General features: G+C 44.5%; 1 protein-coding gene across 2 annotated transcripts in view; it reads left to right on the forward strand.

Annotated features, from left to right (window-relative positions):
• Positions 1-23,657, forward strand: part of SHLD1 (shieldin complex subunit 1) — a 55,372-nt gene extending 31,715 nt beyond the window's left edge. The window contains exon 4 of one of the 2 annotated variants that reach the window (XM_035110130.2): positions 22,957-23,657. In XM_035110130.2, the coding sequence (XP_034966021.2) occupies positions 22,957-23,456 (500 nt within the window). In that variant the 3' untranslated portion in view covers positions 23,457-23,657. The remainder of the gene's footprint in view (positions 1-22,956) is intronic. The other variant, XM_035110129.2, reaches the window with a different exon arrangement.
• The last annotated feature ends 1,295 nt before the right edge of the window (positions 23,658-24,952 follow it).

The following is a 24,952-nucleotide window of genomic DNA, read 5'->3' on the forward strand; positions in this document are numbered from 1 at the left end:
GGGGAGTGACCCCTTGTTGTTGCAACTGCTTCATAGAGTGCAGTCCTGGGAATAGATACTAGACTGATGTTTGTGAGTATTTGGAGCTGTAAAAATGACTGTAAGTGTCCACTTTGACAATGAAGAATTCTCTATCTGTCATGTGTGCTCCTTTGGCTGGTGAGCACCCTTGACACACTCCAACAACAACTGGAGGGCACCATGTTGGCTATCCTGGTCTACAGTTTCCTCATGCATGGGGAAGGCATTTTAAATGTGAAGGGGGTGCTGTTTTCCCAAGGCCAATCCAACACAGCCACAGGCCACACAAGCCTAGCCAACAGTGTGGTCCAAGTGTGGTATGTGGTGGGTGGCTTCCTAAGTCCTTCTAGATGCCAGTGGAAACAGAGAAGGCCTCTGGATCCCACCACCAGGTTTACACACAAAGGTAGTTGACACTCAAAATATATTCAGCAGGCACAGAGCTCCCAGGAGTCTGGCTGTCAGAGGTGTTTCACATTCATGTCCCAGCTACAAACACAGTGTGAGTGTTTTGAAGATGCAAGAAACAGACATATTTCCCTCCTGCCTTAGTTCATCTTCTAGATGGAAATAATTCTCTGGCTTCTGAGTTAGTCCTTAAGATCACCCTTCTGGGAGGTGAGAAACTGTTGATGCTCTTAAATAAATGAAGTGCAGATTATCTGAGGGCTGTAAAATATTTTGCAATTCTGCATACATTTCTAACTGAACAGAACTCTGGCTTACCCTGCTTGGGGTTGTGTACCTGGAGCTTAAAAATGCAGTGGGGTCAAGAGCAGAACAATCTGTGCCTTGCAGAAGGCTTACTTCATTTTCCCTTTTACCTGACTGTTGCCTTCTCAAGTAAGGAATCATTTTCCGAGTGCTTATTTCGAAATGCTGCTCTGATCTCTGTTCCTCAAGGGAACATTTCAAGCTCTTAGATCTTGTACCTGCCAAAAAACGGAGCTGCGAAAGGTCTGCTTCTCTTCCTTGCTGGGTTGGCAAGTTGAGAAGGATTTGGCAATTAGTGTTCTTCACCCACTGGCTAACATGTACTGTCATGTCTCTTTGGATTCCTCGTGTCCATGATTTCAGTCTTTTCAAATCTGGTTCTGAAGGGCATGTTTTCCTTCTCAGTTTTCATGCTATATCATTATCTTGTGCATTTGTCTGTGCCTGGAGCTCTTAATCGTTACCAGTCATTTATGTGGAGGGAACTTTGAGCTACATGTAGTTCAGCCTTTGCCAATCTGGTGCCCATCAGATGTTTTGGATTACAATCCCCATCAGCTTCAGCCAGTACAACTGTCTGATGATGGAGCTAATGGGAGCATGGTTATGTTGGGTGAGTGGGAATCGGATGGGATTTGTAATTCAAAACACCTGGAGGGCACCAGGGTAACAAAGGCTGGTGTTGCTAATCTTCTTCCTATCTCTTTGCTTTTGCATTTTGAGTTTGGACGTTTTATATTACAATCTTCTTTACAGATGAATACAGAGTACTGTATTCATTTGCTAGACTGCAATATATTAGGAATCGGGGACCCAGGTGGCGCTTTGGGTTAAACCACAGAGTATAGGGCTCGCTGATCAGAAGGTCGGCAGTTCGAATCCCTGCAACGGGGTGAGCTCCGTTGCTCGGTCCCAGCTCCTGCCCACCTAGCAGTTCGAAAGCACATCAAAGTAGATAAATAGGGACCACTCCGGCGGGAAGGTAAACAGTGTTTCTGTGCGCTGCTCTGGTTTGCCAGAAGCAGCTTTGTCATGCTGGCCACATGAACCGGAAGCTGTCTGCAGACAAACGCTGGCTCCCTCGGCCTATAGAGCGAGATGAGCGCCGCAACCCCAGAGTTGGACACGAGTGGACTTGATGGTCAGGGGCGCCTTTACCTTTACCTAATATATTAGGAAATACTTGGAACAGCTCATGTTGCTTTTGTGCCCCAACATTTTGCTCCTCTCTAGGAGGAGGGAGAGGGTATTTGGGGGAATTTGAGTGATCAGCAGATGCTCTGTGGATCCATTCAGACATTTGTAACAAGAAGTTGAAATGCACTGGACTTATTAGAGTTTTTTTCTACCTTTGTATTGCCTTGTTGATCTTTTCTGCTTTTATTTTTCTCTCTTATGATGCTCCATAGTGGTTGAGTGCAACCTGCTTTCTGCAAGGCTACAAGACGCCTTGTTTGCGCAGGTGACTGCAAAGTCAGAACAGAGGGAGCATTTCTCAGCCTTTACGGTTGCAATATTGGTACATGATTGCTCAGGTTTCGTATTGGCAGCGACTCCAGTGCAAAGGGTGTGTGGTGTGTCTTTGTTACTGCTGTTCTGTTCAGCAGTAATTTTCGCAAAATTAAATGCTACTTTCAATTGAAGTGCAAGACTGGAGGAAGGCATGATGACATCACTCCCACATCCATGCAGTTAAGAAAGCACCACTTTGGGTTCTTTAGTATGCTAAACTGGATTGCTTCTTGGTTTAATAATAATTCTCCTGGTGTCCGCTTAATTAAAAGATGTTTTATGGTTTATATAAAAAGTTAAAATATATCATTGCTGCAAAGGTTGAAGAAAAACACTAGTCCAGTCCCTTTCTCCCCATGCTCTGCTTTGAGCCCTTGCTGCTATTTCAGGGAGAGTATCATGTCACAACAATTCCTAGTGCTGTGACTCCATTTATTCACTCCTCTCCAGGACCGGCCCTACCATGAGGCAGATTGAGGCAGCAGCCTCAGGTGGCAAATGCTGAGGGGTGGGGAGCATATAGAGAGCTCTTTGTGCCATTTGGTCTGCTCAGCAACCTCTAAGTTAGGCTGCTGCCCTCTGGTGCATTGGAGGACACAGACCTGGTCAGCTTTTGTAGATGGAATGGGGACAGCCACCATCTTGCCCTTTGTCTTCTCAGGTAGCAATATGCTTTTGGCTGGCCCTGCTATTCTACCCCTCCCCTGCCTTGTAGTTATCCTGTTCTGGTTCTGTGCCTGCAGGATGAGGCAGTTTGGTTGTCACACCACCACGGAGAGCTCCTATTGAGCAACTTGCTCCAACAAGGGTTGAAAGTGAACTACAGTCGTACCTCGGGTTGCGAACACCTCGGGTTACGAACAACTCGGGTTACGAACTGCGCAAACCCGGAAGTATTTTGCCGCGTGTGTGTGCGCAGAAGCGCTGCGCACATTTGCGCATGCACAAAGCGCTAAAATAGCGCTTTGCGCATGCGCAAAATGGCGTTTTCGGGTTACGAACTTTTCGGGTTACGGACTGCGACCCGGAACGGATCGCGTTCGTAACCCAAGGTACCACTGTACGTCTTTTTTCAGTCCACCGCTCCTGTGCTCTACTCCAAAGGTAGCCAACATGGTACCCTCCGGTGTGTTGTCAGAGTTCATCTCCCATTCTCCCTCACCATTGGTTTTGCTGACTGGAGTTGCTGGGAGTTGTAGTCTAGCAACTTTTGGAGGGCACTGCATCTGCCTCCTTTGTTGGAGAGCTACAGATTCTTTAAGGGCCAGTTGCTTGGCCTGAAGATTCATGTAGCCACCTTGAGCTCCTTGGAGGAAAGGTGGGGTATAAATGTAATAAATAAGTAAATAAAAAATGGAGTAATGTGAACCCACTCTCCAAGCATACTAGAAACTTGTGAATATTTTATGCAGCTTCTCACCATGCAGATGCCTACTTAATTTGATCCCTTTAACTTTGGGAAACAGGAATCTGTTCATCTGTTTCCCTTAATATTTTATGCCCAAACCATGTGAGGAAGAGGAAATGAAAATGATTCCAGATAGAGAACTTTTATTAAAGAAAAGGGAGAAAAAGGAACAACTAGCGATGTGTAACTGTGTGGGATATGTAGCAGCAATGAACCACCCTCCCTTACAAAAATAAATCTCAACTGATACGGAAAGTTTAATTAAATTTAGCATTCTGCCTGAGCAGGGCTTGTCTGGGGATCTGTAATTTTTGATGCATCTACCATTGTGCAGATGGTCTTTATTAAAACAAGGGCATATTTAAAAAAAACAATTTCTTTGGGGGGGGGGGGGAGAGACAGTGTCACGATGTTGCTTACACAGGTACATGTGCTGGAAACTAATTACCTCTCTTAAAGATAAGCCTGATAAGGTGGGTTTGCTTGGCATCTGTGGCAAAAGCAATTAAAAGCTCTGCACTCTTTTTCTTTGTTTGTTTTAAGAATTACAAATGACCTGGTTTTTTAAAGGACAATTTAATATGCCTTGATGTTTATCACTGCCTAAAGTGTTTCTTGCTGGGTAGCCTGCTCTGACTAATATAATTTACCTGCCTCTGTAATGCAATTTCTTTCAATCACCTCCTTTCCTATCCCTGGGCTGTTAATGTTGGAAAACACACTAGTCTTTTCTATTTTGTTGAGTGGTCAGGAGGTGGGGTGGAGGTGAGAGAGAAACATGTTTTTGCAGTGGCTGTTTTTCACATTAGTAGAGAGATGCAGCTGCATAGTTTTCATCGAAAGGCAGGGAGCTCTGGTTCCTATATTTCACCAGAGGCACTGCTAAAGTAGCAGGAAACAGCTCTTCTTCACTACACTGCACCCATCACCCTCCCTTGTGAACTACCGTGTTTCCCCTTTTTTAAGCCGTAGTCATAAAGTAAGCCATGGCAGGATTTTTAAGATTTTTAAAATATAAGACATACCCCGAAAATAAGACATAGGTCTACCTGCAGGGTCGGCGCCCAGCAGCGAAGGTGGGAACGGGGCCGAGGACGCCTCTGGCCAAAAGTTTAGGGGGTTGTCGAGAAGTTCCATTTGGCGGGGGGGGGGGGGAGTTGGAGGGAGGGAGGCACTGCTGACTGGGCTTGTTGCTTCTGTTTTCTTTTCACGTTGTTTGTTCCTGTAAAATGGCAACCCCTGGGCGAAAGCAATTGATCCTCGCCTATGTTGCTTTCCGGGGTGGTGGGAGGGGGGAAAGAAAGAGGGAAAAGATGTCGGCGGGGAGAGAAAACGCGTGAGTCCTCTCCCTTTCTTTCCTGCTTAGCCAGCTTGTGGGCAGGCCGAAGCAATCGAGCCAACGTCTCTAATAACAGAAGCTGTTCTGTCATTAGAGACGTCGGCTCGATTGCTTCGGCCTGCCCACAAGCTGGCTAAGCAGGAAAGAAAGGGAGAGGACTCACGCGTTTTCTCTCCCCGCCGACATCTTTTCCCTCTTTCTTTCCCACCACCCTGGGAAGCTTCCAGGCTGCTTACTTGATCCGGTGGCCTGCCGGGTCAGCACTGATCAGCGCTGCACGGAGCACCGGATCGAGGATCCGGTCTGCAGAGTCAGCGCTCAGCAGCGCCGTGCTGGATTGAGGAGGCGATGCTCCGTGCGGCGTTGCTGGGCGCTAACTCTGCAGACCGGGTCCTCGATCCGGTGCTCGGCGCAGCAACAGCCAAGCGCAGCGCGCCGAGCCGGCCAGCACCCTCACCCTCGCCACTGCTGCGGGCACAGGCACGGGCATGTCCCCCACCGGCGCCAGCCTCAGCAGCAACGCCAGCAGCAATGCCTGCATGGTGCAGCTCAGCCCCACGGCAGCCCCAGCGCTCCCGCTCCAGCCACCTGCATGAGCCATGCTCTACGGCCTCGGCCCCCCGCTCAGCACCGCCAGCAGGTCCACCGCAGCGTCGGGGGAGGAGGGGAGGAGGGACTTTTCTGCCTATGCCATCCGTTCTCGGCTTGGTTTGCTTAGCGTCGCCTTTGTCATATGCCACCATTGTCGATTATGTCCTCCGGTTTCACAGAATTGTGGAATTGGAAGGGACCACGAAGGCCCTGCAATGGAGGACTATTGTGCCTCCAACTCCCCCCTGCCAAATGGAACATTCCCGACACGCCCCCCTTAAACTTTTGGTCAGAGGCGTCCTCCTTGCTGTGCGCCCTGAGCTAGCGGGACCCAGCAGCAGCAATGCTGGCCGCGGTAAGGAGGGGTACTTACAGTAATAATATTTTTTTAAAAAAGACACCCCCCGAAAATAAGCCATAGGCGTATTTTCTTGAGTAAAATTAATATAAGACGGTGTCTTAAAATGTGGGAAACACGGTAGGATTGCACTGGTTTCATCGTCCAGCCAGTTACGTTGAGGGTCAGTTTGGATTATCCTTTCTCTCCCAGCTTTTTGTATGACCCCTGCTTACTGTCAATATGCAATTTTAAGATTGTTGTTGTTGTTTAGTCGTTTAGTCGTGTCCGACTCTTCGTGACCCCATGGACCATAGCATGCCAGGCACTCCTGTCTTGCACTGCCTCCCGCAGTTTGGTCAAACTCATGTTCGTAGCTTCGAGAACACTGTCCAACCATCTTGTCCTCTGTCGTCCCCTTCTCCTAGTGCCCTCAATCTTTCCCAACATCAGGGTCTTTTCCAAGGATTCTTCTCTTCTCATGAGGTGGCCAAAGTATTGGAGCCTCAGCTTCACGATCTGTCCTTCCAGGGAGCACTCAGGGCTGATTTCCTTAAGAATGGATAGGTTTGATCTTCTTGCAGTCCATGGGACTCTCAACAGTCTCCTCCAGCACCATAATTCAAAAGCGTCCATTCTTCGGCGATCAGCCTTCTTAGGAGACTACAGAACCCCGAAGGAAAGAAGGCAAGCCAGACCTTTGGTTGTAAGCCTCCAATTTACATCACAGTTTCCAGAACTCCTGGGTCAGCTTCTGGCTAGTGATAGCTCTGCCTGATCTACAGGAGGAGAGATACCTCATTGTGATACAGAATCTCATTGGCTCACTGGGTGTGTGGTCATGGGCAGTGGTGGGGTGTTCCAATTTGCTCCTTGTGTGCAACAAGGGCAGTACTCATTTTTGCCCCCTCTTCCCTGCTCCCTAGCATCTACCACCTGAGAAAGCTGCTCACTCTGCCTAATATTAGGACTGGCCCATCTCACTCTAGTTCTAGTGATAGCTATACAAAAGCTGAGTTCCGAAAGTGATGGAGGGTTTCTAACATGTCCCTGTGGTTAATATGGAAGCAGAGGCTAGGCTAGGGGTTCCCAACAAAATTTTCTCGAGGACCCCTCATTGAGCCGCTATTGTGACAAGGACCCCCATTAATTCCTAATCCTAAAATTAAAAAGGGAGAGCCAAATTAAGAGTCTTTTTTTAAGAGTCTAGAGAGGAGGGAGGGGAATGGAGAAGACAGGGTACCTGCGCAGTAGCGCAAAAATGAAGCCGACGCGCGCAAAGCATCTTGGGGAGGTTAGCGTTAGTAGAATGCGCGCACTGCCTCTTTGCAAAACAGTAGTGTTTGTAAAGTGCCACCTAACGGCATACAGCAGAACTACTGCCTCATCTAATTCTAGTTTTGCGCTAGTCTCTGCTCATGCAGGAAGCAGCCAAAACAAAAAATCTGTTATCATACGAAATATATTTAATATATTTTTAATTCTAATAGCATCTTGCGGACCCCTCTGGCATAGCTCGCGGACCCCTGGGCGTCCGCGGACCACCTGTTGGGAACCACTGGGCTAGGCCATAAATTCTCTATTTTATACTGTGGTGCTGATTAGGTTGTTAATGTGCCCGCAGGGAGTAAACCCCACTTTGTTTCCCCTGCCAAATAACTTTTTATTCATTCACAGAAGCAACTGTTCATAAACTGTGGTCTTTTACCAGTTTATAGTTGTGACAGATGGGATTGTAAATATGCTGTATTAAAGATAGTTATGGGAATGAAGCTTGTTCAGTTATTAATTGGTACCTTTTTGACTAGAGTGAATTTCATGTGGGCAATTTAGACTGGCAGGCAGTCTGCTGATTGCTAAAGCCATCCACCCTTTTAAAGACTCTTTATAGTCAGCATTCTGCACATTTCAAGAAGGTGTCAAGTGGCTTTCCTGATTTACAAAGTACTGTGTAGATTATTCACCCCCTGGAATGCCTCTTTTGAAGAATTGGGAAAATTCTCATTTGCATGAGACATGGAACCCTTTGTTCTGAAAGAGGTGCCAGTGTTGACTTCTCAAAAACTCTGCATCCTGGAGCCACTTTCTTTGGCTTTCATCAGAAAGGAACAAGATCATTCTTTTTTATATCCTTGCCTATTTATGGCAGAACTTTAAACATAAACAATTCAGACTTGATGGGCCTATGTAAATCAAGCTTTGTACTTTCGACTGCTACATATACTTACTTTACACATACTCTAGCCCAGAGCTTTCCAAATTGTGTGTCACAACAGGTTAGTGTGTCGGCTGCAGCGTATAGATGTGTCCTGAGAACGCTCCCTGTGCTCCTCCCGTGGCTGGAAAGGGGTTAGTTTAAACTCCGGTTTGCTAGTAAAACTGAATTACTGTGTTGCGAAATGCTGCATATCTAAAAAGTGTGTCATCAACATGAAAAGTTTAGAAAGCTCTGCTCTAGCCTATCTTCTGTAATGGCCATGTCAAAGATAATGTGACATGTCACATTTGGAAATACAAACACTGAAAATATTATGTATATAAAACATACAGTAATAAAAGTCAGAATAAAGGATTAAAACGCAAACAAAACAGAATCAAGGATTAAAACGCAAACAAAGCGATAAAACAAAGGACAAAAGAGCAATAAAAAAAAGTAAAATTGTCATCTTGTCAAGGTCCCTTTGTAGTGTGAATCCTGACTTTTAAATGGGCCTTTGAACTTCTTCTTTTTTAATAATAATTTTTAAATTGATTTTACAACAAAAAGAAACAACAAAATATAAAAATAACAATAAACAATAAAACAACATTAAAAAGACAAATACAAAAATCCAAATGCAAAATCCTTTTCTTTTAACATTGTATGGGGGGGGGGACTTCCTCAAATTCCCTCCGTCTGCGGTTCAATACTCCTTTATCTTTAGCAATTTCCAATTCATTATTTAAAACTCCTTATGATTTCAAATCTCTCATACATCAATTTACTTCACATAATTCCCAAACCTGCAGTTTCTATAAACTTCTAAATCTAATCTCAATATACAATTTTACCATATTTTTTAAAATAAATTTTGAAATCTTTCCAATCTTCTTCTGTCACTTCTCCCCGGTCGCGGATTCTCCCGGTCATCTTAGCCAGTTCCATATACTCCATCATTTTCATTTGAACTTCTAGCAAGTATTCAGCCTTCATTATAGCACTATAGTGGAACAAAAGCTGTTAACTTGTCTTAGTATAGATTTAAAGCAGGGCTCCCCAACCTTTCCAAGCCCAGAATCACATTTGGATGCATGCTCATGGTCCTTTGCTCTGCATTACAACTACATGCCAAAAGGTAAACAAATTGGAGGAATTGTAGAGTTGCTGTAATAATGGTGTGTGTTTCGTGCGTGATCAGCGCGCGCGCACACACACACACACTCTGAGTGGTATCCAACTATACATTTACACAAGCACAATGATGTTTACCTGCACAGTGTAACTTCCTTGACCTCTCCTCATTCTGTGTGAGCCCCACACACCTTAAGTCTGCTGCAGATGGTTAGGGGAACCCCCGTAGCAGGTTTAAGGGGTGCACAGGAGAGGGATGGGTGAGGAAGTTACATTGTGCAGGGAAAAGTTGTGCTAGTGTAACTGTTCACTTGGTCCTATAGTGCAGTCATTTGGTTAAAATGTTATAATGTTGAAAGTTACTTGTTGTGTCTATTGTTTTGTTAAAAAGGTAAAGGGACCTCTGACCATTACGTCCAGTCGTGACCGACTCTCATCACGCTTTATTGGCCGAGGGATCCGGGGTACAGCTTCCAGGTCATGTGGCCAGCATGACAAAGCTGCTTCTGGCGAACTAGAGCAGCGCACGGAAACGCTGTTTACCTTCCCGCCGGAGCGGTACCTATTTATCTACTTGCACTTTGACATGCTTTCGAACTGCTAGGTTGGCAGGAGCTGGGACTGAGCAACGGGAGCTCACCCTGTCGTGGGGATTCAAACCGCTGACCTTCTGATCGGCAAGCCCTAGGCTCTGTGGTTTAACCCGCATCAAGTACAAATAAAAGGTTAAATACAGAGACCCCAAGATTATAATAGTTTGGTAGGCTGAGCCCTATTTATCTACTTGACGTGCTTTCGAACTGCTAGGTCGGCAGGAGCTGGGACCAAGCAACGGGAGCTCACCCCGCCGTGGGGATTCGAACCGCTGACCTTCTGATCGGCAAGCCCTAGGCTCTGTGGTTTAACCCGCACCAAGTACAAATAAAAGGTTAAATACAGAGACCCCAATATTATAATAGTTTGGTAGGCTGAGCCCATTCTTTAAAAGGATAGGCACATTTCAGTATATTGCGGTTCTTTTCTAGTCGAGCTGGGCTCTGATTTGGCAAAAAGTGTCAAGTGTATAGCTCCACATTGAGTATTTCTATTTTTTACTATCTTTTACCACACACACAGTGAATGTGTTTTTCCCAGATAAAACTACTCATTATGGATAGCGATGACGACTGCTAATTTTACTAGGGGTAAAAACCAGGCTACCATTTTTAATCCTTCCAGATCGTCCCAATGGTGCCATTTTTTCGACCCGTGGACCAAGAAGAACATTGTGGGGAAGCTTATTAGAGTCTCCTCCCTTGTATCTTGTCAACTTAATTGGCTCAGAGCGTTCAGGATAAGTGGTTTTCATCCCTATGGCTTCATTTAAGCATGTCAAATCCTTTTCATTATTTAAGAAGCTATCTTTGAAGACATTTGACTGTTTTCACGCCTTCAACAGAGCAAAGTGCACACATACCTCCCATAACCCCTTTCTGTTACAATATTAGTCCTTGAAAATAGTTTGACATCATAAACTGTTGTAACTACCGAATACAGGGGATTTAAGCCAAAAGAATTCAGTCAGCCCCTTTCACCCAAGATTGAAACAGGTGACTAGCTCTCAGTTCATTTTTCTTGTTCCCGGCCAGTCATGGAGTTGTATGATATGGTGCAGCCCACAACTTGTTTTGGGGCACCGAAGCACATAGACATCAGTTCCTTATTCAGGCTGTTCATGCAACTCTTGTTTTGAGTAAGGAACTGGGAGCCAGCAATACAGTGTTGAGAGAGAGTAACCAGCTTCAGCCTCATCACTTTCACCCAGTTGGAAGTTCTGTAAGTCAAATGTGCAAAGGGGGAGCAGGATCTTGCTCATTGTCCTTGTCATCACCGCAGTTCAGCTCTGGGTGGACCCAGGCACTGTCTCCAACCTGGTGCCCTCCAGAAGTTTCCCATCTCCTCGTAATTGGTTAGAGATGATAGCATTTGTGATCCAAAACACATTGAGGTTAGGAAATGCTGATCTAGAGCAGTGACCTCCTATGGTTTTCAGCCCTGGGATGCACTTTAAGCCAAACATACATTTGGGATCCCATTTCTTAAACTTTTAAACCATAACTTTGTGTAGTGGTAGTGCTGTTGTTGCAACCCACCTTAGGTCAGGATGCTGACCCCCACCATGCAGACTCAGGAGCATTCCATTTTTTAAAACTACAATATAGCAGCCTGTTGCGACAATGGCTGAGTTTAGGTTGCAACAGGCCTACAAAACCTACTTGGTGGCTGCCACAGCTGCACAACACACACAAACTGTGGTGTGGATTCTGTAACCTTAACTTACTATAATGCATTATGATATCTGTGCTGTTGGAGAAAAGCATAACTGGGAAAACATGTGGCATCAATCTCCAGCCCTTCTTCCCAGTGTTAAATCTGTCCTGTTTATGAGCAGTCTTATTTTAATAAAATATTGTGCCCAAACCTGCTTCAGTAGAGTCGACCAGCCAGTTAGCATGCTTAAAATCTTTACAACGCAAACCCAAAAGGATTGTCTGAATAATCAAATCTCAGTTTTTGTTTCATTGTCTTACACTGTACATTTTTATCTGGTTCCTTTTTTCTTTCTGATTTTGCTTTACATATTTTTTCTTTAGTAGCAAGTTATCCTTTCAGGGACTGATTGGTATCTATGATCCAATTATTTTTTATGTTCTCATCCTTTATTATTTACTATAGTTTGAAAAGAATAAAAACTGCATAAATCTGCTTCAATTCAGAAGACAGGGGGGTGGGAAAGCAACCCAGAGCCCTGTTAGCAGCTTGGGAGACAGAAAATAAGAATGAAAGTTAACAACTTAATAATGTTTTGAAATATATTGGAAGAGTTGTCTCCCACTTGTGCTTTTTTCAACATAGAAGTTACTGTTCAGTCATTTGTTCTGTTGAAATCTGAGCATGCCCAAGCAGGTGAAAAGTGTTTTGTGTGTGGTTTTTTTAAGAGTGCAGTGTGATATAGACTAGCCTAGGTGATCAAAAGAATTGCTGAAGGTCTCTGTGTGTAGAGGGGGAGAAGGAAGTAGAGTTCAAAGTAGAGAAGGAAGTAGAGTTCAAAGGAGTTAGCCAACCTTTTGAGGGTCTGTAGGTTCATCTGGAATTTTGAGAAAGTCAAGTGGGCACCACTCAGAAAATGACTGCCACCAGGGCGTGGAATAGCACAAAATGACTGCCATGGGGGTGTGGCATAGTGCAAAATGGCTGCCACATACAAAAGAGCAAAAAAACTAGCAGTACTTTATGGAAACCATTGAAGACATTTTTGTTTTGACAAACCTTTCCAGCTAGATGAATATGTGCCCACCTTAGGTGTTCATTTTTTACAGTTTTAAAATTTATAAACTTGTACTCGTTTTAACATTACTTTAACTAATTTTAAGGATATGTCTGTAAATCACCTTGGGATATATGTGTGGAAGGTGATTCACAAATCAACAAACAGATGAGACCACAAAATGGTGTAGGCATAGCTTCCTGCCCCATCAGCCCCCATCAACAGGAAAAAGATACCTACATCAGATACCACTTCACTTGCCCACAGAGAGAAGTGATTCCCACTGTTCAGAACAGTTGGAAGGGTGGGTATTCAATAAATGGACATATTTAAGGGGACATGTTCAGTGTAGGAGAGGCTGAGCTAAGGGAGGCCCTAGTGGGCACAATGGTGCCCTTGGGGACCACACAGGGCCCCCTCTGAACACTTTTCCAAACACATTTTATTTAGGAGGGAGGGAGAACTGACTAGACTTCTAGACATGGGCGTAGGCAGGGGGGCAGGAGGGGGCAGCTGCCCCCCCTAGAAGCAAAAAAATTAATGTATTTTACAGACCATAACCAGCACTTTTCCCCTCCAAAAACTGAAGTGGAAAGGGCTTTGCTTTAGCAAGAGCAGCTAAGTCTCCGCTTGCTGGGGGGGGGGACACAGCAGTAACAAAAACACATCAAATAAATAAAGCAAAGTGGCTACCAGTAGTTAAGCAGTTAAGACAATGGAGCATATATCCCCAGGCAAGATTCGATAGCTGACCATTTCACCCTATTGTTCTTAAGTGGGAGTTGTTAATGAGCATTCAGGAGCATTAAGAGTTCTATTGGCGATTTAATGAGGGTGCAGACTCAGAGGATTCAATTTGACTAAGGTGGCTCTGCAAGGCTAAAAAGAAGTGAATAAGAAAGGGGGGGCTGTAGCTTTGACAGACACAGTGATGTTTATAAAAAGCATTGGTGTTCCAGTCTGCCCCTCCTCCTGCATCTGTATACTGTAAATCAGGGGTGGCCACCTCCCAAGAGACTCTGATCTACTGAGAGTTTAAAACTGGGGGTGATCTACCCCCTTTTGGGGGGTTCAGGTCAAAGCTGTTGAGTTTTTTTTAAAGGAAGGGAAGCCCTGTTTTTTTGGGTTTAGGTCAAACTTGTTGAGCTTCTTTTAGGAGGGAGGGAGGCCCATTTTTGTTTAGGGCTTCAGGTCATAGTTCAACTTTTTTGAGGGAGGAGGAAAATTTTGGGTGAGCTTTTTTTAGGGGGGCCAGTGACCTACCAGTGATCTACCACAGACATCCAGTGATCTACTGGTAGATCACAATCTACCTGTTGGACGTGCCTGCTGTAAATCAAGCAGAGAGAAAGCTGCTTACAAGGCTCCTGTACATGCAGAGTTCCAGCATCACAGCGTCACCCAGAGGCACCCACAAATATGAGTTATCCCTCTCTCTATTTCTTCCTTCCTTCCCTCCCTCTTCCATCCTTAATAAAATACAGGGGGGGGGCAGATAAGCCCCACATAGAAAGCCCATCAACATGGGGGGGATGACTCTTTCAAATACTGTATTTACCAGTAATTGGGGGGGGGGAGAGGCACCTAGGCCTCTAGGAGTTGGCTGCTATGCCTAGGAGTACGACAATTCAAGAAAGCAGAACGATGCATATGGTATGGTAATATATCAATAGAATCGTAGAATTGTAGTCGGAAGGGACCACAAGGGTCATCTAGTCCAACCCGCTGCAATGCAGGATTTTTTTCCTAAGGTGGGGCTTGAACCATGGTTGAAATATTATGCTGATATGCAGCAACGCCTCGGAGCCGTCGTGGCTGCGGCCATGCCTTGCCTCGCCCTCGCCCGCCCTGCCACCCCCTCTCGCCTGCCCGACCCTCCCGTCCTCTTGCTGCAGAGTTCCAGCATCACAGCGTCATCCAGAGACACCCACAAATATGAGTTATCTCTCTCTCTATTTCTTCCTTCCTTCCCTCCCTCTTCCATCCTTAATAAAATACGGGGGGTGGCAGATAAGCCCCACATAGAAAGCCCATCAACATGGGGGGATGACTCTATCAAATACGGTATTTACCCGACCCTCCCGTCCTCTCCAGCCAAGCAGGGTAGCCGCCAACGCTACCAGCCCCAGAAGCACAAGGTGGCCGCTGCTGCCACCGCCACGATGTCATCAGGCCCACTGGCCCCTTAGCCCCGCCCACTTTGTGGCCCCTCCCCTTCTGTGCCTTGGCCCCGCCCCTGAACGACCATGGCTTGCCCCCCCCCTAGTTTTGATCCTGGCTACGCCCCTGCTTCTAGACATGTCTACTCAGGAGCAAGTCCATTGGGTTTAGTGGGGTTATCCGCAGCCAAGTGGGTATAAGATTGCAGCCTAAGCCCAATCATTTTATTTTGAAGTCAGCTTTCTTTAAGGCATTTTAAGCTGCCTTTAAAAATCACAAGAGAGCACAACAACAATAAAATAAATGTAAAATGATGCAGCAAATGCGCACGCAGATTAAAAGGACATCAACAGACATCTGATCTGAGAACTAGCAAGAAGAATACACCATTCACTAAAAGAAACCTCGAGGAAAAAGGTTTCCAGAGCTCTTCCAAAGGTGGGAAGAGAGTGGGGATTTCCTTAGGGAGATGGAGTCTCACAGCTGTGGCACCACCAATGTTTTTCAGCAAAGCTCAGTTGGTTAGAACATGGTGCTGATAACATCAAGGTTTGAACCCCATATGGGACAGCTGAATATTCCTGCAATGCAGGGGGTTGGACTAGATCAGGCATCGCCAAACTGCGGCCCTCCAGATGTTTTGGCCTACAACTCCCATGATAGAGAGAGGTGTGTGAGTGCGCACAGAAACTAGACAATTGTACAAAGGTAATATTTGCATCAGTGTTTCTGACCACTTTTGCCTCTTGCCTTGCCCACCACTAACTCTTGTCCCCCAGAATGGAATGTGGCCTTTGGGCAGAAAAAGGTTTCCCACTGTCCTTCCCCACATCTGATGTAGGCCCGAATCCTGTTTTGCCTGTGGGGGAGCCCAGTCTTCTTGGTTTGAATCCCCATTGAACAGCTGCCCTTCATCCTATTTAATGAGGCCACCCTACTGGTCAGACTTCATTTTTTGTTCCTGCCTTTTAGAAGAAATTTAGCTCTCGGATAAGGATAATATATTTGTTTCTGAAAATGTGGCACAAAAGACAGGATTCTGAGTGGAAGGCTCAAGGGGCTTGACTGAGTTTCCTGCAGAGACCTCTTTTTTCGCTGAGAAGCAATTAAACAGGCTGTTAACTGTCATTTCTTATCTTTCTATATGTTATGGCTTTATAATGCAGGCAGTGGAGGAAGGCAGAACATGATCCGTTTATTTTTAACAAAGAACATAGAGAGCGTGGTTATCTGTTTTCCAACTTAAAAATGCAACATTATTTTTCTTCAACAATACTTGGCTTTTGGTGTATCCATTAATCACCCTATTCGAAGTTCATATCAGATAATTACCCCCAGACCACATTCCCTATTAGTTTTACTCACCTCATGTCTTTGCTCTGTGCCTTTAAAAGTATGTGTTAATGCTTTTTGGACCCGTTTGCTTTTGCATTCAGAGTTCAGACCTTTTAATATCAAAATCTTAAGTGCTTAATGAAGAGCCTTCCCATCATAAGACTGGAGCATGTAAGGCAATACTAGTAATTGCAGGAGCCAGTGCAAATTGGTGAAGCTGTGGAAGGAAAAAAGAGAGATTTATTTTCAAAGGCTCTAGATCAGGCATCCCCAAACTTAGGCCCTCCAGATGTTTTGGACTCCAATTCCCATCTTCCCTGACCACTGGTCCTGCTAGCTAGGGATCATGGGAGTTGTAGGCCAAAACATCTGGAGGGCCGCAGTTTGGGGAATCACAAAGGGAATTGAGTGAAGAGTGAAAGCATCTGTGTAGTTGGCAACACAGTTTTTTTCCAAAAGCCACCTGCAGAGGAATGAGAAGATACCTTCTTGTCCTCCAAGGAATCAGACCTTTCAAAGGGACACCCTGCTTCCCTGATACCTTCATTCACTATGACAGGAGATGAGCTGAGCAGGGCACATCTATCAAGTTTCCAAAGGCCTCATCCACCAACCTTTCTGCCTCTCTTAGCTTTTTCAGGTAAACCACCTTGGCCTCAAGGGAATGACCTCATTTCCCGAGGCCAGGAACTCACTGCATTCATGACTTTTGTCTAACAGGCAGATAGTCATACATGTTCTGTACAATATACTGAATAGCTCCCAGCCCTGCTACTTGTTTTTCACCCTCTTGCTCATGAAGCAACACTTGAGATGCTATATTTTAAACACAGAACCTCTACATCTCCCCCAGATGTTTCCCCAGTGGCTAGAATGAGTAAGACAATGCAAAGAACATAGCAGAGCTTAAAAGACTGTTTCCTTGGTAACCACAGCCCATTCATGGATTTGTGAAGTCACAGAAGGCCAGTCTACCATATTCAGTTACAGGTAGGTAGCTGTGTTGGTCTACCATAGTTGCTCATACTAATGACAAACTTAGTTGGTTTCTAAGGTGCTACTGGAAGGAACTACCATATTCAAGTTAGGTTAGCTTGAAGTTGAAGGAGTGAAGTCAATGATTACTGTATCTGTAATGTTTTTCTCCTTTAACTGTATCTGGCTACTGAATGTTCAGTTCAAACTGGTTACTTTCCCAAGAGTTGTGGTACTTCAGACGATGAAAGTAGCAGAAATATATTCCTATATTTAGCCACCCCTTTTAATATCTTTGTTCCGTCCTTCCAAGACACAAACACACTTTCCTTGCTGTTGCTGCTGTTCATAGTTTTCCTCTATTAACCATTGCAGTGGTGAGATTTAGCAGCAGCAACAGCAACAATCCCCAGATGGCTTGAAGGCAACTTCAGTGAGGCTTTGTTGTTTCCGTGAGATCATAGTTGACCAATTATGTCAGAGTCAGGACCACTTATTGCCCTAAATAAGTTGTTACCTGGGACACACTTTTTAAAAGAATTGCATGATTTCCTTTTTCTCCTTTTCATCTCTGCCCCCCCCCATCTCTTTACTCTGCCGCCCCCTGTTTTTGTGCCTCATTGAAACTTCTCTGAAACTTCAGTGTCTTAAATTAGAAGCTATCAAAGCCAAACTGAAGTGAACTTCCTTTTGTCTGAAATGTACTTAAGAGAATTTTGAATCCTAAGCAATGCTGTACACCAGGCATCCCCAAACTTCGGCCCTCCAGATGTTTTGGACTACAATTCCCACCATCCCTGACCACTGGTCCTTTTAGCTAGGGATCATGGGAGTTGTAGGCTAAGACATCTGGAGGGCCGCAGTTTGGGGATCCCTGCTGTACACAGTGTTGAGAATGGGTTATGAGTGCTTTAGAGTACCTAATTCATCTCTTTCTGAGTTGCATAATCACACCAAAGGTAAGGAAGTTATTTTCATTTCCCATTTGATGAAACTCAACCATGAAAGGGGCTGTTCTTCCTCTTCCTCCTGCTTCTGTTGCCCTTGATTTATGTGACGCTCGTGAGAGTTTTGTTGTTAGATTGTCAGCTGTCAATGTTTTTCAGTAGGGCATTTGTTGTAGCTGTCAGGCGTATAGACCAACAGCTTCATCTGAAGGCCATGTGTTTCTGACTGCAAATTATTTTCATCTCTAATGCTGCAAAAAACAGTGCTAGAGGGAGGTTCTGCAACAGGCAGCCTTGCAGTTGCCTACATCATCATAAGAATCTAGAGTTGATGTGGCCAAGATTCTTAAACTCCTGGAGAAAACCTTTTTAGATATCTACTGTGCTCTTGTAAAGGTAAAGGTAAAGGGTACAGTCGTGACCGACTCTGGGGTTGCGCACTCATCTCGCATTATTGGCCGAGGGAGCCGGCGGATAGCTTCCAGGTCATGTGGCCAGCATGACAAAGCCGCTTCTGGCAAACCAGAGCAGCACACGGAAACACCGTTTACCTTCCCGCTATAGCGGTTCCTATTTATCTACTTGCATTTTTACGTGCTTTCGAACTGCTAGGTTGGCAGGAGCTGGGACCAAGCAATGGGAGCTCACCCCGTCACAGGGATTCGAACCGCCAACCTTCTGATCAACAAGCCCTAGGCTCAGTGGTTTAACCCACAACGCCACCTGGGTCCCTTGTAGGTAGCCCTTATTAAGAGGGAATGGCAATGTATGTTTGTTGAGGAGCTACATTCCAGCAGGGTATTGATACCTCTACTTGTTGCCATTTCCAATTATGAAGGTTGTCTTACCTGCTAAATTGAGCTGGAGTCTACCAAGAACTGCACTGGATCCTCTCCCAGTGATAATTAAATGTCTACATGGATGCCGAGCCCAAACAAAAGTATATCATGCATAGTATGTAACCCTGTTCTAAATAGGGATCTTCGCAATCACAGAGACCTCTTCCTTTCCTGTCATGTGGAGAGTTATCATGTATTGACTTTACACACGGCAGTGGGAGAATCTTTGCACAAACTATTCGACATGCATGTGGAATAGATTCTGTTTAGCAGTTGTAATGTATAGACTTGCGCTTAGAGCCTTAACCAAAGATGATAGAGAGCTAGAAACTAGATAATCTCACCTGAATTTCTTTGTACTATGTGATGCAAAGTTAAATTTTAACATTTGTCATTATAAAACTATTGTTTGAAATATATATCCTCCTTGCTCATTTCAAAGCGCATGTGTATTAATTCTGTTTAGATAAGGGAGGGGTGGTGCATACCGTATTGCCACCAAGATCTGGGTTTGCATGGACAAGATGTTCTAAATGAGCAACTCCAAAGGGAGCTTCTGAGTGGACAACAATGGATTAAAGTGAGAGGGACATTCAGAGTGCCTGATATGGAATAACATGTCTTATCATTGCTTGCATTGCTTGATGATACTTTAGCATGCTGCACACTTCCTCCATTAGTATCTGATGCTTCAAAATCAGAGGGAAATCTATAAAGGGCTCCATTGAAATGCACAGTTATAGCAGAAGGTTATAATGATCTACAAGGTCAAACATCAAGAAAATGGAAAATAAAGCAATTTCTACATTCAGTGGCCCGCACAGTAGGTCAAAACCTCAGCTAGTTTAAATTTGTCTGTTAATTCCCCACCAACAAAAAAGAAATGAAAACCTCTTAGCTAGCATGAGAAACATGTAAAATATTTTGTATGTATACTTTTTTTAAACTGTGAGGTGGTACACCATTAAGTTAATAAACGGTCTCTTGAGCAAGTGCATTGATTACATTTATATCCCATCTTTCCTCTAAGGAGCTCAAAGTGGTGTACAAGTTTCCTCTTCTTCCCCACTTTATCCTCACAACAACCCTGTGAAGTAGGCTAGGCTGTGAGTGAGTGACTAGTCCTGAGGCACCCAATGAGCTTCAGGGCTGAGTAAGGATTTGAACCAAGGTCTCCCAGATCTTAGTCCAACACTCTAACCATTACACCACACTGATTCTATTCTTGAAAGCTAGTAATTTATTTACTTTTTACACATGCATCAGGATGGGAGAAGCTCAGTATTAGTTTCCCTTTCAACAGCAACCACCACCACCACAACAACAATCCCTTGTATGGTTATGATGTGGTGCTTCACCCTGAACTTTATTGAGTCCTTTCCCACCTCAGCTGAATCCATTTTTTCATAGTTAAAAGGTGGTTTTCCATTCTGTGCCACTATATAAATGCAATATTGTAGATCAGGGAGAGACATTTATGTTCCCAATTGCTTATGAAGTGGATTCATTAGGGAAGATGAAAGCTGGCAAATAAAAAGGAGAAAGTTCCCCTTGATAACAGGCACAATGTGCTTGAGTGGGTGGGGTGGAGGGTATGCCCATACTGTGATTACTTTTTAGTAGCGCCACATCATAAGATGACTCAGCTTTGTGTTTAATAGCCTTGTGTATTCAGCTCTGTTTTCTTTGAACGGGATTTCATATTTATATGAAGTGTTGTTCCACTCTTCAAGTTTCAATGAATTATAAAAGACCTGGCTTTTTAAAACAAACCAACAAAAAGGCACAAGTGGCTTACATAACAGCCACAAATCTCATAAGGTTGTAGAGGCGGAAGAGGGCAAGAAGCCGTAAGCAGTCCCCCACCCCCATGAAACCTCAAGGATCACGTCTGTTAGCAATGTGGGTTAACTTGGCATGTGGATGTGCTAAGCTCAAAAAAATGGGTGGAGGCAGAATCTAGGGTTAGATCCCCACAGGTCACTCCCCACCCTGTTCTCTCAAGGCATCTAGGAAAGGATAGTGACTTGTGCAGCATGTGGTTGTTGCGTTTTTCTCGCACTGGTGCTGCCCTCCCCGGATCCCAGCCTTGCAAGGCTGCTGGGGGTTGCCGGCTCGCAGAATGTGATAGGCCTTTTGTCGCCTTGCCACTGTCTTTGGGGGCCCATTGAAAGCATCCGGATCAGAGACAGCGCTCCACTGCTGGTTAGAAGACCCCTGTTTCGTAATACAGGGGTCTTCTAACAGATTCCAGTTTTGACAATCAAACTCTCAGCACCATTAACAAGTGACAGGTCTCGGGATTTCCTGGGGGAAAGCCATTACTGCTTCCAGTGCTATTTTGCTGCTTGAAAAGTATAATGCAGGTGGGGCCTGCGTTTCAGAAAGGGTTTTCACACTGCTCTCTGAAAAGTGCCCCCCACACCACAAACCGTTTTCCTGCACACGGTGAGAGAAAAGCAACCTTGGTGATTTACAAAAATACTGTGATTTCATAAAAAATAGCCTGCTGTATAAGACCAGTGGCCCATCTAGTCCAGCATCCAGTTCTCACGGCAGCCCACCAGAGGTCTGTGGGAAGCCAGAAAGCAGAACATGAGCACAAGAGCACTCTTCCCTCCCATGGTTTCCAGTATCTGGTATTCAGAAGCATTGCTGCCTCCAGATGTGGAGCTAGAGCATAGCCATCATGGCAAGTGGTAGTAAATAACAACAACAATTGTACCCCACCCGTCTGACTGGGTTGTCCCAGTACCGGTAGTCTTTGACAGCCCTATCTTCCATGAAATTTGAATTTTTTTGGGGGGGGGAATTGAGGGGGAAGGGTTTAGTAGCTGTTCCTCCCTCTCAGTGCAATGCTGAAGATTCTAGTCTCCTATAGCCACTTCTCATGTTTTGAAACAAGATGAAGAGCGGAGAGGAAATTAACAAATGACTGATTAAGTATTACATGTAGTCTGAGCCTCAGCATAGCATAAAATCTAGCACAGCGATAACTTACATCTTACTCATGTTAATGTACGTATAATGTGTTTATATGCATATCTACAGTCATCTCGGATGGGTCATTATGTATATAGCCAGGTAGTTGACCAATTATTGCTCTTTGGAAATGTACATTTTTACAGGAAGCTTAAAAGCCCTAACCACTGGCAACATTCCCACCCTGCTTTGTTGTTTGGCTTTTAAAAAACAAACTATCCTCATTTTCAAAGAAAATTACAAACACTTATAAGCGTCTTATTTCCCCAAGGAAGCTCACATCATTTCAGCCACAGCATTCAAGTGATACAGGAGCTCCTTGCAGATAAACATCGAAATTTCATTTTGGCGTTGTTGTGTTTTATAATGTTGTGGGATTTTGAGCCACTGATGAGGGGCCGTCTTGGGGATGGCAGAGGATCCATTTTGATCCCTTGTGCCACGAAAATAATAGAATCATAGAGCTGGAATGGATCCTCTAGTCCAACTCCCTGCAATGCAGGAATCTTTTGCCCAGTGTGTGGCTTGAACCCATGACCCTGAGATTAAGAGTCTCATGCTCTACTGACTGAGCTAATATTGGGTACTATATGAATGTGCCTTAATGGAGTCAAACTATGGCCCCATCTTATAACACCACTGTTATCCCTGAACCAATTTAGCAGGGCAAGGGTAAGGAACACTTAAGGAACCCCCTCCATCCCCTACCAGAGACGACTGGCAAACCAAGCTGTTATACTATGCCAAAATGGCAAACCTGAAAGCTTGGAAACCAAGAAGATAAAAACTTTAAGAAAGAATGGGAAAAATTATAATTTATTTAGGAGACCACTGTAAGCAGATGAAAACATTAGCAGGATTTTAACCTCACTTGTAATATAACAAATACTATGGATAATATGGATAGATACAAAACATAGACTATGAAATAATATGCAGTTGGAAATGTTAACAACAGGACCCAGGAAGGGGATTGGGGGAACTCTCGAGATTCAGGGAAATCTCATGGATATGTAATTGGTATTGTAATAAATTTACACTTATAGAATCAAATAAAAATGATTTCAAGAACAAAACAAAACTGGTCAGCTTTTTGAATTTCCCTTTCCTTACTTCAGTATGAATAATATGTCTTTGCAATTTCTTTCCCCCTGGCAGACCCAAATAACGACGTCTTCATAGCACACACAGTTGGAACCAGCGTAGCTTGGAGGCCTAGACAATGTGAGAAGGCAGAGCCAAAGAACTGTGTGGACGGTGAGCTACCTCAGCCTAGTCAACTTCCCTTGTCTTGGACATGTGAGCAAACGGAGGAAGGGGGGCCTGCCATCAGGCAATCTCTGGATAGGTTTTATGGGACTTGCTGCCAGAAGAAGCTGTTTGGAGGGAGTCCAGCCTACGAAGCGGCTTCCCAGTGCCTGTCTGTCAAAATTGCAGAGCTGGCAGGCAAAGAAGGAATGACGTATGCCCAGAAGAGTCTCCAAATGGCCCAGATGGTTTTGAACAGAGATGAGAACAAGGTGTTTCCTCAGCGCTCCAGCAGCACCTGCTTTTCCATTCCCACGGAAACCAGAGTTAGTTTGGAGGAAAGAAAGCAAATGCCTGGGCTCTCAAATGATATCCTTCAATTCATCTTGAAACAGAACGTAACAAAGTGATTTATTTATTTTGCTGGAGATGGTTAGCTTTTTAAGCACATGTGCGGTTTGTTTTCATTCGTCATCCAGCAATAAGGACCAAGACATCCTTTACTACTCTGGGGCTTTCCCTCTTCTCCTCCCCCTGTGTGCTCCATCACCCACGATTGTGGGGGGATTGGGGAGTAACCCCCAAAACAGTGCATGGGGGGGTGGGATGGGGAAGAGGGGGTGGATTCTTTCATCTGGCAATCAAAAATGCTTACACTGGTGGAGTAATCTGCTCCTATGTTGAATTCCTTCCAAGGCACTGGATTTCTTCAAAAAACATAGAATCATGGGGGAGTGTTGTTATTTTAAAAAGAATAAAGCTGTCATTCAAGAGGGATCAAGCATAGCCTTCCCCAGGTGGGATTGACCTAATCAATGTGTTGCAATGTATGCATACGGTAACTGCTCCTTTCTCCTCAGGGAGGGGATTGTAAAGCTTGTTCTACTGTCACTGCTTTGGGCATGCATCAATTGGCAGGATATAAATTGGGGTTTTATGTCCCTTCCCTCCTATTCTTTGCAGAACTTGAAAAGAGACAATGTAAACACATTGCTGAAACTGCAGAATATAATTCCCCGGGGAAGTGGACCATAGAAATAGCTGCTGGTTGTTGTTTTTTTAAGTGCAAGATCTTCTTGAATCTTTGAAGTGTGTGTGCCTTGCTTGTCTTCCAACTGCTGAAAGTGCAGCGAGAAAGCTGTGGCTGCTGCTCAGTCTAAACGTATCTCTTTCTCTTTTTAAGAGCTAAAACCTTAAAATAACCCAAATACTGCAACCGTTGCTGGTGGTAACTCAGCTGTGTGGCTCACACCAGCTGAGCTTCTGGCCTCTGCTTATTCAACTAATAAGATTAATATTCTCAGTTCTATACAGGACCTGTGATCATTGGTGGTGGTTGTTTTTTAAAAGCAAAATTAGCATCTGTGTACCTCAAGAAAATAGAGGTTTCTCCCCTTGTATCAATAAGAGTAAATGATACTGTGGAAATTCTCTTGGAGCTTGCTGTTTGGATCATTGTAGCAGCTGCTGGGGAATGAATGTGCAGTGACTGGGCTTTCACTAGATTAAATCTTCCTCCTGTTTAGCCTTATTGCTCCCTTTGTTGTTGTCTTACAGAAATATTGATCCACTTTTGCTGAGTTCAGAGTACCTTCGTTTTTTTAAATTCATTACTATTGCATCCCACCTTTCCTCCAAGGAACTCTGAGTTACAGCAAGAACTGGAGGGCCAAAGGTCTTAAGATTTCTGCAAGCTGCAGACATGTATTCATAGACCCTTTTGCCTGTTGTATCTTCCACAATCCAGATAATAAATAAACACCATCTGGACAGAATTATTTGTCAGAGATGGTTTGTGCCCTTTGTTCAAATCCTTTCTCTAAAAGTTGTTGAACTCATTGGGGCTCTTAAAATCTTTGCATAAGGAGCAAGGGCGTAGCCAGGATCAAAACTAGGGGGGGGGGGG

This window comes from Zootoca vivipara, chromosome 3 (genome assembly GCF_963506605.1).
Source record: "Zootoca vivipara chromosome 3, rZooViv1.1, whole genome shotgun sequence".
Classification (NCBI taxonomy): Eukaryota; Metazoa; Chordata; class Lepidosauria; order Squamata; family Lacertidae; genus Zootoca; species Zootoca vivipara.